The sequence below is a fragment of the Sarcophilus harrisii genome, chromosome 2, assembly GCF_902635505.1.
Source record: "Sarcophilus harrisii chromosome 2, mSarHar1.11, whole genome shotgun sequence".
NCBI lineage: Eukaryota > Metazoa > Chordata > Mammalia > Dasyuromorphia > Dasyuridae > Sarcophilus > Sarcophilus harrisii.
Window position 1 is genome coordinate 354,693,193 of NC_045427.1, and position 14,321 is coordinate 354,707,513.

General features: G+C 31.6%; 1 protein-coding gene and 1 long non-coding RNA gene across 3 annotated transcripts in view; one reads left to right on the forward strand and one right to left on the reverse strand.

Annotated features, from left to right (window-relative positions):
- TDRD9 (tudor domain containing 9) overlaps window positions 1–14,321 on the reverse strand; it is a 185,183-nt gene that overhangs the window by 65,921 nt on the left and 104,941 nt on the right. For both annotated transcript variants that reach the window (XM_031953152.1, XM_031953151.1), the window contains 2 exons: window positions 9,671–9,728; window positions 8,220–8,324 (listed from right to left, as the gene is read on the reverse strand). In XM_031953152.1, coding sequence (XP_031809012.1) covers window positions 8,220–8,324; window positions 9,671–9,728 — 163 coding nt within the window. The remainder of the gene's footprint in view (window positions 1–8,219; window positions 8,325–9,670; window positions 9,729–14,321) is intronic.
- On the forward strand, window positions 247–13,771 carry LOC116421618. Its single transcript, XR_004232082.1, has 3 exons — window positions 247–502; window positions 8,581–8,664; window positions 13,271–13,771. It is a non-coding gene; the product is annotated as an uncharacterized LOC116421618 (long non-coding RNA).

Consider the following 14,321-nt stretch of genomic DNA (forward strand, 5'->3'; position numbering starts at 1 on the left):
CTAGACCAAACTTCTGGAAAAACAGGTCTAGAGCAGAGGTAACAACAAACTATAGCTTAAGCTGACTCTTTTTGTATAGAGTGTGAGTTTGTTATCTTTTTTATAGTAGGTGGTGAAAAAAACAAGCAGCAGGCCTAAAGGCCATCATTTGCCTGGTAAGAGTATGATATAACAATAGCTTATTATTCTGGTCTATCAGTATATATACATATCTTGACCAGATGTTTCAGACAGACAATGAATCAGAAGACTACTTAACAAGAAAAATGAGCTAGACTGCTTTTGGGAAATTACAGAAATTTCATTGATCTCAAAGTTCAAGATCTCAAAAACAAAAACTTTTTTATTTAATAGCAATGATATGTCAGCTGCCAATCATTGGCCACCACATTACTCAAAAGGCAATGATGAGATGTATGGCTGCCATAAAAACAATACAGCTCTTTAACAACTACCTGAAGACTGCCCAGTAAAAGAAGTGGATGGATCACAAAGGCATAAGGTATAGACAGCCCAGATACTGGATTGATATGTTAGTACAGATAAGTTATGAAACAATGTACAATAAAATCTGGTTTATATAACCATATCCAAAGCTTCAGGGTAATTTGTTATCTTTGAACTTTTAAAACTGAAAATACTATTCTAGGGAAATAAATGACATTGCTTTTTAGAAATATTAAAAAAGAAAAACTAAAGTCTTAATTTTTAAAAATTTTTCCTGAAACCATTTCAAAATCTTTTCTACTTGGTTTTGCTCAAGAGAGAAAAGAAACTTTCAAGATATTGATTATTCTCTTGCTTGCCTTAAGCAATTTTACTCATTTTGTCTTACACATGTAACCTACTTGAAATCATTTCCTGCTTTCAAAATTTTATAAAAACTCTGCCAAAATAAAATAGTAAGAGTTTTTTGTTTGCTTGCTTTTTGCTAGTTCCAATCACATTCCAAGTAAATAGATGAGCCTACTGTCACCACCTCATCTAGCTAATCAGAGCCCTGCTATCTTTGGGAAGTAGAAAATGGAAACATTTTCATGCATCACAAATAAAAACTTTGGGGCAGCTAGGTGGCACAGTGGATAGAGCAGCAGCCATGAAGTCAGGAGGACCCGAGTTAAAATCTGACATTTAGAGGAATGGTGTCAAACTCAAATAAGAAAAAGAGGTTACTAAACTATAAGACATATGCTAGCTGCATACTGACATAAAATTACAAATTAATGTTATCTATGTTTTACTGTATCTTTATTCCTATTATTATATTTTAAGATAGTTCAGGCTGTACTTGATATGCATCCTGTGGACCTATCTGATATAGGGGTCAATGTTTGCTAAAAGTAGTTAAGTAATATTGATAGAAGAATCTGCTATTTCCTTCTTCAAAGTACTCAGAGAAAAGACACTTTTCTTTTGTAGAATACCAAATATTAATCTTCTATGCATGTTATCCTAGGAAGGATAGGAGATGATTAAAAAAAAAGTGAAATTCTGAAAATGTAAAGGGGAAAAAATCCAATAGGAGAAAAAATACAAGCTGTCTGAATAGATTAAAAATGGATACACAATGTGATAGAACCTTTGTCTTCCTGTTGCCAACTTTTTTCCACCCAGATTCCCTGATACAGCTTCCTAGTTGAGAGACATAAAAAGTTTCAGCTATGTGAGCCCCTCAGACAAGATGAGTATCCTGAGTTCAAGTGAATCTTCATCACTTGATGACTTTACAAAAATCAGAGATATTTCAAGATGAAGATGAGGGAGACTCACATCCAATAATAATATTAACAAAAAGACTAAAACAATGTATCAAAAACATTATATACTATGAACTTATTAAATTTCTATCAAGACAACTGGGGCTAAATGCAAGAAATGTTTGACAATATCAAAATATCAAAATCAAATGACTACATCAACAGATACTTAATCTGCTTTAGACAAAAAAAAAATAGACTTTTATTTAAAAACATTAAAAAGCACAGGAACAAACATATCATTCCTTACTATGTCAAATATCTAAAACAAGGAGCTATCTGTAATGGAGAAACATTAGGTGCCTTTCCAACAATATCAGAAACAGATGTCCATTTATCACAGCAATCATGATACAATATCAAACTCCTTAAAAGTTGTGCAACCCAATCCTGGAATGGGGCCTGCATAAAAACAATCACAAGTTTTCAAAGGCTTTTTAGGACTTCTTATATAAGTCCTTTCCCTTTTCCTTGGATTTCTTAAGATTATGTCTGTTGAAACTTCTTGTGACTTCAACTGCCAGCCACAGAAAGTGAAAAAGCACCAATTATCTCCATGACAAAATTTAATGGGCTTTTCTCAATCCTCATCCTTCTTGACTTCTATGCAGCCTTTGATACTTGCTCACTTTTTATAAGTTCTTCACTCTAGGTTTTTATTACAAAGTTCTGTCTAATCACTGCTTAGTATCCTTTTAAAAGTATCCTTTTTCTGGATTTTCATCCAAGGATTATACACTAATTGTATTTCCCCCAAAACTCTGCTCTGGGTTTTCTTCAATATTCTGCCTGCTGATCATATAAATTCATATCTATTCAATTATCAATCCTATGCAGATGACTCTCAAATCTATTTATCAAATCCTAACCTCTCTTCTGATTTTTAGTCTCTAATCACCAACTATCTAACTAGATATCTATAACTGGAAGACTCAAAGAAATCTTAAACTTAACATGTCCAGAATGGAACTCATTATTTTTTCCTCTTATATCTGCCCTTTTTTAACAATTTTAGAACACTATTACTCCAGTATCACACAGAATCACAATCTAGATGCCATTCTATCATACTATATTCTCCAAACTCATCATCCACTCCCAAATCCAATTGGCTGTCCAAAACATCTTATCACTCCCTTAATAGTACTTTTAAAAATAGTATTTTATATTTTCTCCAATTACATGTCAAGACAATTTTTAGCCTTCATTTTTATAAGATTTTAAGTTGCGAATTTGTCATCTTTCTTCCCTCCTCTCCCTTCTTCCTAAAATGGTAAATAATTTGATACAGGTTATACATGTACTATCTTGTAAAATATATTTTTATAATACATGTACTATCTTGTAAAATATATTTTTATAAAAGTCACATTTGTGAAAGAAGAAACAGATTAAATAGAAAATAACATAAGTGAGAAAAAAGCATGCCCATTAGTCCTTTATCTTGATTTAGACAGCATTTTCCATGCAGAAACCTTTGTACTTGTCTTGGATCACTGTGTTGTTGCCCAGTTGATCATTACACAATGTAGCTGATACAATGTTTTCCTGGTTCTGCTCATTTCACTTTGCATCAAATCCCATTCAAATCTTTCCAAGTTTTTCTGAAATCTTACACCAATAAGATTTCTTATTGTAGAATAATATTCCATTATATTAATACACCACAGCTTGCTCAGTCATTCCCCAATTGATAGGCATCCCCTCAATTTCTAATATTTTGCTACCACAAATATTTTTGCTCATGTAGGTCATTTTCTCTTTTTGTTGATCTCTTTAGGATATAGACAGCATGAACAACTTTGGACACAGTTACAAATTTGGATCAGTTAACAACTCCACCAACAGTATATTTAATGTCCTAATTTTCCCACATCCTCTCCAACATTAATCTTTTTCCTTTTTCCTTGCATTAGTCAATCTGATAGTTGTAAAGTAATATAATATCTCATAGTTGTTTTAATTTGCCATTCTCTAATCAAGAGTAATTCAGAGTATTTCTTCATATGTCTATAATTAACTCTGATTTCTTTATCTGAAAACTGCTTATTCATATCCTTTGGCCATTTATCAACTGTGTAATGTCTTGTATTATTATAAATGACTCAGATTTCTATATTCTTGAGAAATAAATCTTTCAATTCCAAAAAGCTTGTGACAGAAAGAACCATCCACATCCAGTGAGAGAACAATGGAGACTGAATGTGGAACAAAGCATAGTATTTTCCTTTTCCAAAGCATGGTGGTAGTTGTTGACGACTGTGGAAATATGTTTAGAAAAACTGCACATGTCTAACTTATATTGGATTGCTTGCTATGCAGTGGGGGAGGGAGGAAGAAAAATTTGGAACACAAAGTTTTGCAAAGGTTAATATAATCTATTCCACTACTCTATTGCTTAATCAGTACTAGATGGGTTTGATAGTTACTACTTTATAATACAGTTTGGAATCTGATATTGCTACATTTCTTTGTAAAATTTTTCCCCATTAACTGCCATAATATTCTCAACAACATTATTCCAGAAGTAATACAGGATATTTTTTGTTATTTTTTCTAGTTCTACTCAGATCATTTTTGGTAGTTTGATATGACAATGAATAAATAAATTAGTTTAGGCAGAATTGTCATTTTATTATATTGGCTCAGCCTACCAATGAGCAATTGTTATTTCCAATTGTTTAGATCTTACTTTATTTGTGCGAAAATTTTTCCAATTGTTTCCAATTGTTGTGTCTTGGCAGTTAGACTCCCAAGTATATTGTCTACAGTTATCTTGAATGAAATTTCTCTATCTCTATTTGACCAACAAAACCCAGCAACAAAAGAAATGCTAATGATTTATATGAGTTTATCTTATATTATGCAACTTTGCTAAAGTTATTATTTCAAGTAATTTTTAGTTGATTCTCTAAGGGTTCTCTAAATATGCTATTACATTTTCTTTGACTATTTAATTCCTTCAATTTCTTTTTCTTCTCTTACTAATACAGTTAACATTATAGTACAACATTTAATAAAAGTGGTGATAATAGGCATTGTTGCTTCACTTCTAAATTTACTGAAAATACTTCCTGATTATTCCTATAAATAACAATTATAGTAAAATAGATGAATATAAGATAATACTCAAAAAAATCATTAGCCTTCTTGTGTATTGCCAATACAATCCAAAAGGAATAAAAAGACAAATAATCCCTGCCATCTAGCTAAAGAATGAAGAAACTTTCTGATACTAAACCTATTATGACATACAAGAAATTGAGTATACATTTACAAAGTATTCTATATAAAAAGAGACAAATTTAAATAAGTGAAGAATGACACTGCTTATCATATTGGTTTATACTAATATGATAAATATTACCTAAGCTGACCTACAAATTCAATGTCATAATAAACACTTCATAAAATTACTTTATAAAACTAAAAAAATATGATTCAACTGAAGGAACAAAAAGTCAAGAATCTTAAATAATTATTAAAATTAGAAATAGAGTATGGTGGTACCAAATTTTAAGTTACAATACAAAGCAATAGATTTTATATGCACATATGTGTTTTCTGTGTGTGTGTGTATATATATATATATATATATATATATATATATATACACATATATACACATATATACACATTTATATATATGTATAGCTTTGTTACACTAATTTGTTATAAGGAAGTGTTTTGGTTTTGTGAGTATGTTGTGGGGGAGAAGAAAGGGGACAATGGGAAGGATGAGCAAGAGAGGAGAGAGACTTATGAGGGAAGATTCAAGGGGTAAGTGATGCCAAAAAAAAAAAAAAGAAAAGAAAAAGACAATTGATGAAACATTTTTTAAAATATAGCAAAGAGAAGAAAAGTAAGTTCAAAAGATGATACAGAAAACAGGGAAATGTTGAACTAGTGCTGGTTTTAATATCTCCTCTAAAAGTAACAGGCTGAGGGGCAGCTAGATGTTGCAGTGGATAGAGCACCAGCCCTGAAGTCAAGAAATTCAGACAATGAACACTTACCAGCTGCCTGACCCCAAGCCAAGTCACTTAACCCCAAGTATCTTGCCAACCCCTCAAAAAATATTAAATTAAAAAACAGGCTTTATATAATAGTTATACAGTCAATAGTCAAATACAATACACTACATTCCTCTTCTTTCTATACTTTTTATATGTAGAATTGTTCGGGCTTGTTGATGCTTGATTTCATAGTAATTACAACTATTATAATGAAAAAAGCAATTAGGCCAAACCAATTTCATTTCCTTTTTAATAGGCAACTAAACTGGCAAATATGGGGAATCCTGCAGATGTAGTTTACTTATGATTTCGGCAAAACATTTAATAAAATATTTCATGTGGTTCATATGGAGAACGTGAAAAGATATGAATTAGATGATAACATAATTAGATGGCTTCAGAACTGGTTGGATAAGTAGCCTTAAAGAACAGTCTTTAATGGTTTGATCTCAATGCAGCAGGAAAGCTCCACTTGGGTATTCTAGGAGGCTGAACTTGACTTGACCCTGTGCTGTTTATTATTTTTATCAATGACTTGGTTAAAAGCATAAGTGTTGTGCTCATTATATTTGCAAATGACATAAAGCTGGGAGAAATAGCAATTTCATTAAATGACAGAATTAGATACTCATAGGCTAGAACAGTGACTAAATCTAAAAAGATGGAAATTCAGAAAAAAAGAATGAAGTCTTATTCTTGGGTTCAAAAAGTAAATTTCACAAGTACAGGATAAGGAGACATCATTATCAAGAAATAATTACAGTTATAATAACATTAAATAAGGCCTGGTACTTTCCAAATATTGTCTCATTTGATCTTCATAACAAGCAGGTGCTATTATTATCCTCATTTTTACAGATCGGGAAAATGAGGCAAACAGATATGAGGTGACTTGCCCTAGGTCAAGCTATTAAGTGTCTTAGGCTGGATTTGAACTCAGGTCTTCCTGACTCCAGGCCCATCAATCTAACTGTGTCATCTAACTACCATGATTAAATGGCATTTTATATAAAAAAAATCTGGGGAATCTTTAAGGACTGAAGGTTTGAAGTGGATCAGCAGTGCAATGTGGCAATCTAAAGGCCAGAAAAGATCCCCTGCATAATGAGAAGTGAGCTAAACCAAAGATACCAAAAGGCTAAAATGAGGAAAAAGAGAACTGTGCAAGAACTGCAAGTTTTCAGTGTATTTAGATCGAGTAGGCTGGAGAATTTGAAAGGCTGGAAGGTCCAAGTTACAGAACCCAGAGAAATTGATATTTGATCTTTAAGGTCATAGGCAACAACTGGGCTTCACTAAGAAGGGAGGGGGGGTCTGAGGAGATACATGTTTTAGGTAAATAATTTTGGGAGTTGAGTAAAAGATGGGAGTGAGCAGATTTGGTGAAAAAGGTAATTAATTATATTTTTGGCATGATAAGTTTGAAATGTCTGTAAGAAATCAAGTTCAGGGTGTCCAAGAAGCAGTAGGTGATAAATGAGTATAGCTCAGGGGAGAGACTCGGAAAAATTATAGGATCTAAGCAATCATCTACAGGGGTCATAACTTATGTAACTTACTTAAAAATTACATAAAGATTGTATTTTCTAATAGAATTAAAACAAGCCAAAAAAAAAAAAAAAAAGTAAAGGGTGGTTAGAAGAAATATGATACAGATTCCAAGAGAAAGTGGCACTGACCTAGAGTAAACATTGTGACAGATTAAGATAATCAGAAAATCCTCCTTTCTTAATCTTCTAAGAGTCTCTTATTATATTTTTAAGTTAAGTTGATGTGGCAGCAATTATTTGAAACAGTCACTGCTACTTTATGTATAAGCAAGACCAATAGCTCAGACCCATCTGCATTAGAGTATTTGGAAAAAAGGCACAGATGTGTACTTAAGTAAAATAAATTATTTCCTTAAGTTAGAATTTCACAATAAAATTTCACATTATTGGAATGTCACATTCCAATGGGTGGATAAAACTTGCAAATAAATTACTGTTCTAGAGCACCAAAATACCTGAAAAGAAAAAAGAAAAACTGCCCAAAATCTCTAAATTATTCCAAAATTACAGTATTTTTTATTGATGCAAAAAATTGTTTAATTTTTAACTTATAGAATAAAACAAGCATTTCCATAACATATTACCATAAAATGATGACTATACACAAAACTGCAAATCTACTATGGATACCTTGTTATTCTTTTCAAATATACAACAAAATTATCATGCAAATTTTTTTAAAATCCCTATACTCCCCTCCACACCACAGATATGGCTGCTATTAAGCACAGATATTATATACACATATATGTAAAGATATTCTATACCTCTATGTTCTTTGAATGAAAGATACTGTCTTATTTTACATGTCCCTTATAGTTAATCTGAATAAAAAATAAAAATACAGTATTTTTGACTATTCCTAATATTACATACAACAAAATAATATCTCTTACCTTTTCTCTGATTACAACTGGTTTTAGAAGCCCAGCTCAGTCGAAGACTCTGGTAATTAGTGTCTTCATCACAAACAAGTGTTCTAGTCAAACAAAAATCTATAACTGTACCAAAAAAAAGGGGGCAAGAAAAATCACAAACACTACATTAAGAAGAAATACTTACACAGTATAAGCTGATTGAAGTATGCAAAATTATCAAAGAAAATATATGGTAGATGTTTAGCATTTAGAAATAAACTATAAACAGATGGTTTTAGGTAGATTTGAGTTAAGATGACCTTGAGGTCCTTTCCAAATCTGCAATAATACAAATTCATAATTTATTCACTATTCTTTTTTGTCCTTTTTTCCTCAAAAGACATTTTACCCCTTCCTTTAGGAGGATTGTTCTAATATCCCTGGACTTCCCTAAAATCCATGCCAAAGCAGTGCCAACTACATAGTAAGTACATAATAATTATTTGTTAAACTGAAATGAATTGTTAAGACTGTTAATGGTACCTGATAAACCCAAAGCAATCCCATACAAAATCTATGCAAATAACTTTAATAATATAAAGTCCTCTGATACTTGCAATATGCACATATCTGATATATTTTCAGGGGCAAATAACATTGGTTTATTTGATATTGGCTTACAGTATTAAAAGTTAGAAGGCACGCCAATCTGGAGAATATTCAAAATTATACAAGAACTAAACTAGCTATGTGCATGTGATGCTACTAAATTTGTAATTGTTCACATGTTTACAGAATTGAATATTGTATTCACAAATTTAGAAATATGACAGGACATCTTTTAAAAAAAAAAAAAACCCACTATCAAATAAAGAAGCCAGAAGTAAAAAATTAGTTATATGAACCACAATTTTGTTTCTTTTCCCCTGACACTTTCACAAAGAAGGAAGGAATTATATGGATTAATAAGATACAATATTGCCCAAGCTGCCCTACAACTCCTACTGAAAATTGCCCTATGTATGATTTCATTTCTATTTGTTTCTGTTTCATCTACTTTAGCCTTATCCTAAATATTTAAATTCCACTCCCCACTACAGGGGCTTACTGCATCTCTTACTTAATATCTTCAACCTTCCTCAGTGACAGACAACAGCAATCCCCCTGGGTCATGAAAGAATAAGATTTATTTCCCAGTTTCAAAGGGACAATTCAATAATAATGCAATCTTGATTTAAATCATTCCCATGGCTTTCCCCCAATTTCACAAAAATCCACTAATAGCAGTCACTTCAGCTAACAGGTGATTTCAGTAGGAGTTGGGGAAGTTACTTACAGAAAAAAGAGAGAGAACTATGAAAAGAAATTATGTTAAGTTTTCTCATCCAATAAAGGATGTTAGCCGAGGGGGAAAGGGAGAGAAAAAGGAAGATAAAGGAAGGAAAAAACTTGCAAATGCTTTTACTTTTATTTATAGATATATCACTTACCATATTTAACATCTGGCACTGTGACAGAGCTCTCTGCTATGTTTGTAGATAAAATAATCTGGTAAAAAGAAAACATCATACAATGTATATACTCAATGAATAATATGTAAAAAGAATCTCTAAATGAGAAAGTCATAAAATTCCTCAGTGGTACTTTCAGACATAAATCTTTTTGAATGGAACATTTTAAGTGGCTATATGGAGTAAAAGTTTTTACATGATACCGCTTAACATGAAAAAGCAATAATAGCCCAAATTTGAAGTGTGCTTAAAGATATTATAAAACATTTTTATCCTAATAATTCTTTAAGAAAGGGCTGCTGTTACTGATTTTTATAGTTAATAAATCATAAGCTTAGGGAAAACTGTGTGATCTTCTCACACAATTAGTTGTCATTCAAGGCTCTATTCCTATCAACCTACTATACTATGCCTTCCCCTAAGTGATTTACCAGGTAGGATTTCAAATTCAGCTTCGTTTAAGCTTGTTCATACAACCATCATTTATCCAGTATACATTATCCAGTATCAAGTAGTAAAGCTAAGAATGGCCTTATCCAAAAAGACTTGAGTTCAATAAATATACTGAATGTGTGGCCCTAGATAAAGCAATTAATGTCTTACTGACCTAATTTTAGGCCAAAGGAATACAGAGCTATCAAACATAGAGATTAAAAATGTAGCTGGGAAATATTTAACAAATATTTAATATGTTCTTTTTAAGTTGGTAGATACCTACAGGGATATCCTTATGTACAATTCAGTGGCCCCATTTTTATCTGAATTTGATATCACAACTCTAGGCAACTCTCTTAAGCCTAAAAGTTTCAACTAGGTACAGATCTAAATTAGTAGAAAGAATGTTCTCACTACAGAATACCCTAAATAAATGAAAATCACAGGTCTTGACAAAAAAAAAAAAAAAAAATATATATATATATATATATATATGTGTATATATATATATATATATATATATATATATATATATATATATATATTAGTTACATTGCTGACAGGTCACTATGGTAGATACCACGAGAGGTATAAATTTAAGTAAGAAATAGCTATGAGAGAACTCTAGAGTAGGTAGGAGAGAAGAGAGGGATATATTTCTACACATAGATACACATACATATGCCTATAGCAAAGTGGTAATGTGTCATATTATTCTCAAAGAAAGAATGAAAAACTGGAGGGAAGACTATAGGACAATCAGATGGGCTCAAATTTCAATGAATAGAACTGATAAAATAATTGAACTCAGAAACAAATCATTAATAGTTCAATATAAACTTTAAAAAAAAAAGTTTCCAGTAGAATGCCTTAAGGGTATCTTCTAGCCTGTTAAACATTTGTATCCATCACTTGGGTAAGGCCTAAAAAATATCTTTATCAAATTTAAAGAGGCATTGACAAACTAAATCACTATGCTGAATCATTTAAGTTGAAATTTAATTAGAATAAACAAATATAAGTGGTTCAAAAATTCACAAGTACAAGTTTGGGGACATAGTAAGACAACTGCAAGCTTAATCAGAGTTGAAAATACAATAAACAAAATTAAAAAAAAACTAATGCAAATATTATGCTACATTCAAGGGAAACCCGTGAATGTGAGAAATTTGGGAAGAAATATAAAATTATATAGAACAAAGAAAGCTTAGCCAAAATAATAATTTTTAAATATCAAAAAAGTAAAGAAAATAACAATAAAATATATCAAAATTATGATCATTTTAACAGCCAACCTTGATTTCAAAGTAATAGAACATATTTTCCTCCTCATAATAGAGACAGTCTGGACTACTGATGCAGGGGAAGCATTTGTTGTCAGAAATGACCAGAATGCTGATTGATTCTCCTTAACTGATCAACCTTATTATAATTTAAAGTGAGAATGTGCTAATGAATTTAAAAAGAGCATCAATAAAACCCTTTTTTTAAAGAGGGAGAAAGGCAAGAGACAGAAAAAAAAACCTGAGCTACTAGAAAGTATGGTTAGAATGAAATCAGAATTTTGTATGTTCAGAACTTGAATGAAATGAAAAACCTCAAAAGAAAAGCAACCTGGATGGTAAAAACAAACAAACAAAAAAACTCAAAGTCCCCAGAATAGAGAGTGATAGAAAAAACTGATAGTGTTTAGCTAATAAAAGGAAAAAAACTCTTTAATCTGATATGATTCAATAGGAATAAGTTAGCCATCTTCTACTCTTGGAAAGTTTTTTTCATGGAAAAAGGAATTAAACATGCTCTGCTTAGCTACAGAACAAAAACACTGAGTGCAAATTTCCAAGAAGCATCTGAAATTAAGATTTGACATGAGGAAAACACTAATAATAAATGCCAGCCAAAACTGAAATGGAAAGCTCAAAGAAAGCAGCTACTCTAGAGGATTTTCTTTTTTTGGACATGCATTAGATTAGGTGGCTGCCAATGTAATGTCTCTTCTAACTCTGAAATTATTTTTATGAGGAAGTATTGAGGTGGAATCATCAAAATGAACACTGAAAATAAGCAGCTTAAGGAAAAGGACCTATATGTGCAAAAATGTTGTAGCAGTCCTTTTGTAATGGCAAGGAATTGGCAAGTCAGTAGATAGCCATCAGTTGGGGAATGGCTGAATAAGCAATGAATGCAATGGAATATTATTGTTCTACAAGAAATGATAAACAAGATAATTTCAGAAAGGCCTGGAAAGATGTACATGAACAGTACATGCTGAGTGAAGTTAGCAGAACCGAGAACATTATACATAGTAATAACAAGATTATGTGATGATCAACTGTGGTAGACTTGGCTTTTCTCAACAATTCAGTGAGAATTCCATTTATTGGCAATTCCAATAGACTTGGGATGGAAAATGCCAATTACATCCAGATAACTATGGAGACTGTAATATGGATTAAAACATGGTATTTTCACCTTTTTGTTTATTTTAATTCTCATGGGTTTTTTTTCCATTTTTGGTCTGATTTTTCTTGACAGCATGACAAAAATGGAAATGTTTTTTAAAATTTCACATATTTAACCTATATAAGATTGCTTGCTGTTTTGGAGAGAGGGAGAAAAATTTGGAACACAAATTCTTACAAAAATTAATGTTGAAAACTATCTTTACATATATTTAGAAAAATAAAATACTATTAAAAAAAGAAAAAAAGCAACCTATTTGGGGTAGACAAGTACATCTAAGTGATTAGTGAGATAAAGATAGTAATAGTAAAATAGATCAAAAGTAAATAATATAGACAGAAGTTCTTAATCTTTTTTATATCATGGACTCCTTTGAACATATTACACTGAAGCATGTGTGTTTAGAAGCAACAGTGCTTCTAAATATGTAAAAATAAAATACATAGGATTACAAAGGAAACCAATTATAACTAAATACAATTATCAAAATATTTAAATAGTTCCTGGACTCCAAGTTAAGAATTCTGGGTATACTGCCTTAAATATCAAAAGGAATTTATAACTGTGGTAGTTCAGAAAAACTTATCTAGTATTTCAAGCATGGTCTTTCCTCTATCAGTTTGAGTCAATTCTGGAAGCACTTCCTCTTTATGTCTGGCATTTATTTACTATCTTTTCTAGATTCTACTATACCTGGAACCTTCCATTTTCCATGCAATCTTATTACTTGTGATTACTCTGACTATGACATCAAAGATGAAGAACTACATGTATCTAACTAAGACCTCACTTTGGCATTAGTGGACATCAGTAAACTACAGATCGGACTCAAGAAGAGAAACAAGAGCCTAATTTAGCCTGAAGTGCCAAGTCTGGAAGGAGCCTCTACTGAATCAGTAAAAACCTTTCCCCTTCTAGCCACAGGCAAGAGATTATATCTCATGTAATGCCCCACTAGACTAAGCAGCTAATGAATCATTTCCCCTGATGCCATCTCTTCCCTTTTCCTGTTGTAAATGCCCCTTGGGTGTCTGAAGTTAAGCCTTGTTCTTTTCTTTAGAGTTAAAAATAAACCTATCATTAGAGCCTTTTACTTTGTCTTCCTAACCCATCTGTGTGTTTTGTGAAAACTTTAAAGCACCCCTAAATTAGATGAAACAGAATGCAATGATACTTCCACCTTTAAAACCATTAAAAAAAACAGATTAATGTGATCAGAGAAGTGCTTATGAAGGTCGCATGGACAGAGAATAAAAAAATTAAAATAGCAATAGGAATAGTTAGAAGGTTACTACAAAAGTTCAGTCTAGAGGTAATGAGAATCTACTAATTCTGGCACTAGTGAAAAGGGAAAGGAGACTTACGGACATGAAGGACATTATGGAAGAATCAAAATTTAAACATGAATTTAAACAAATATAGATGAAAAAATACAGGCATACTGAACTAGTCACATAGCTGTCTAAACAACTAATTTTTAAACACAGAAAATTCTTTTCTTTTTGATGAGCAAGGGATTTGGACCCTCAATCTCATTCTTATGGAAGACTCATCATGTAAAAATTTCCCTACAATGCAGACTGCCAATCTGTTGATAGTTTATTATCTTGATAGTTATTTAGAACATTAAGAAGTTAAAGTGATTTGAGCCCATGGTCATATTGCCAGTATGGAAAAGGCAAGATGACATTGCTCAAGGCCAGCTCTCTTTTCATTCAGAAATGTTAGCTCA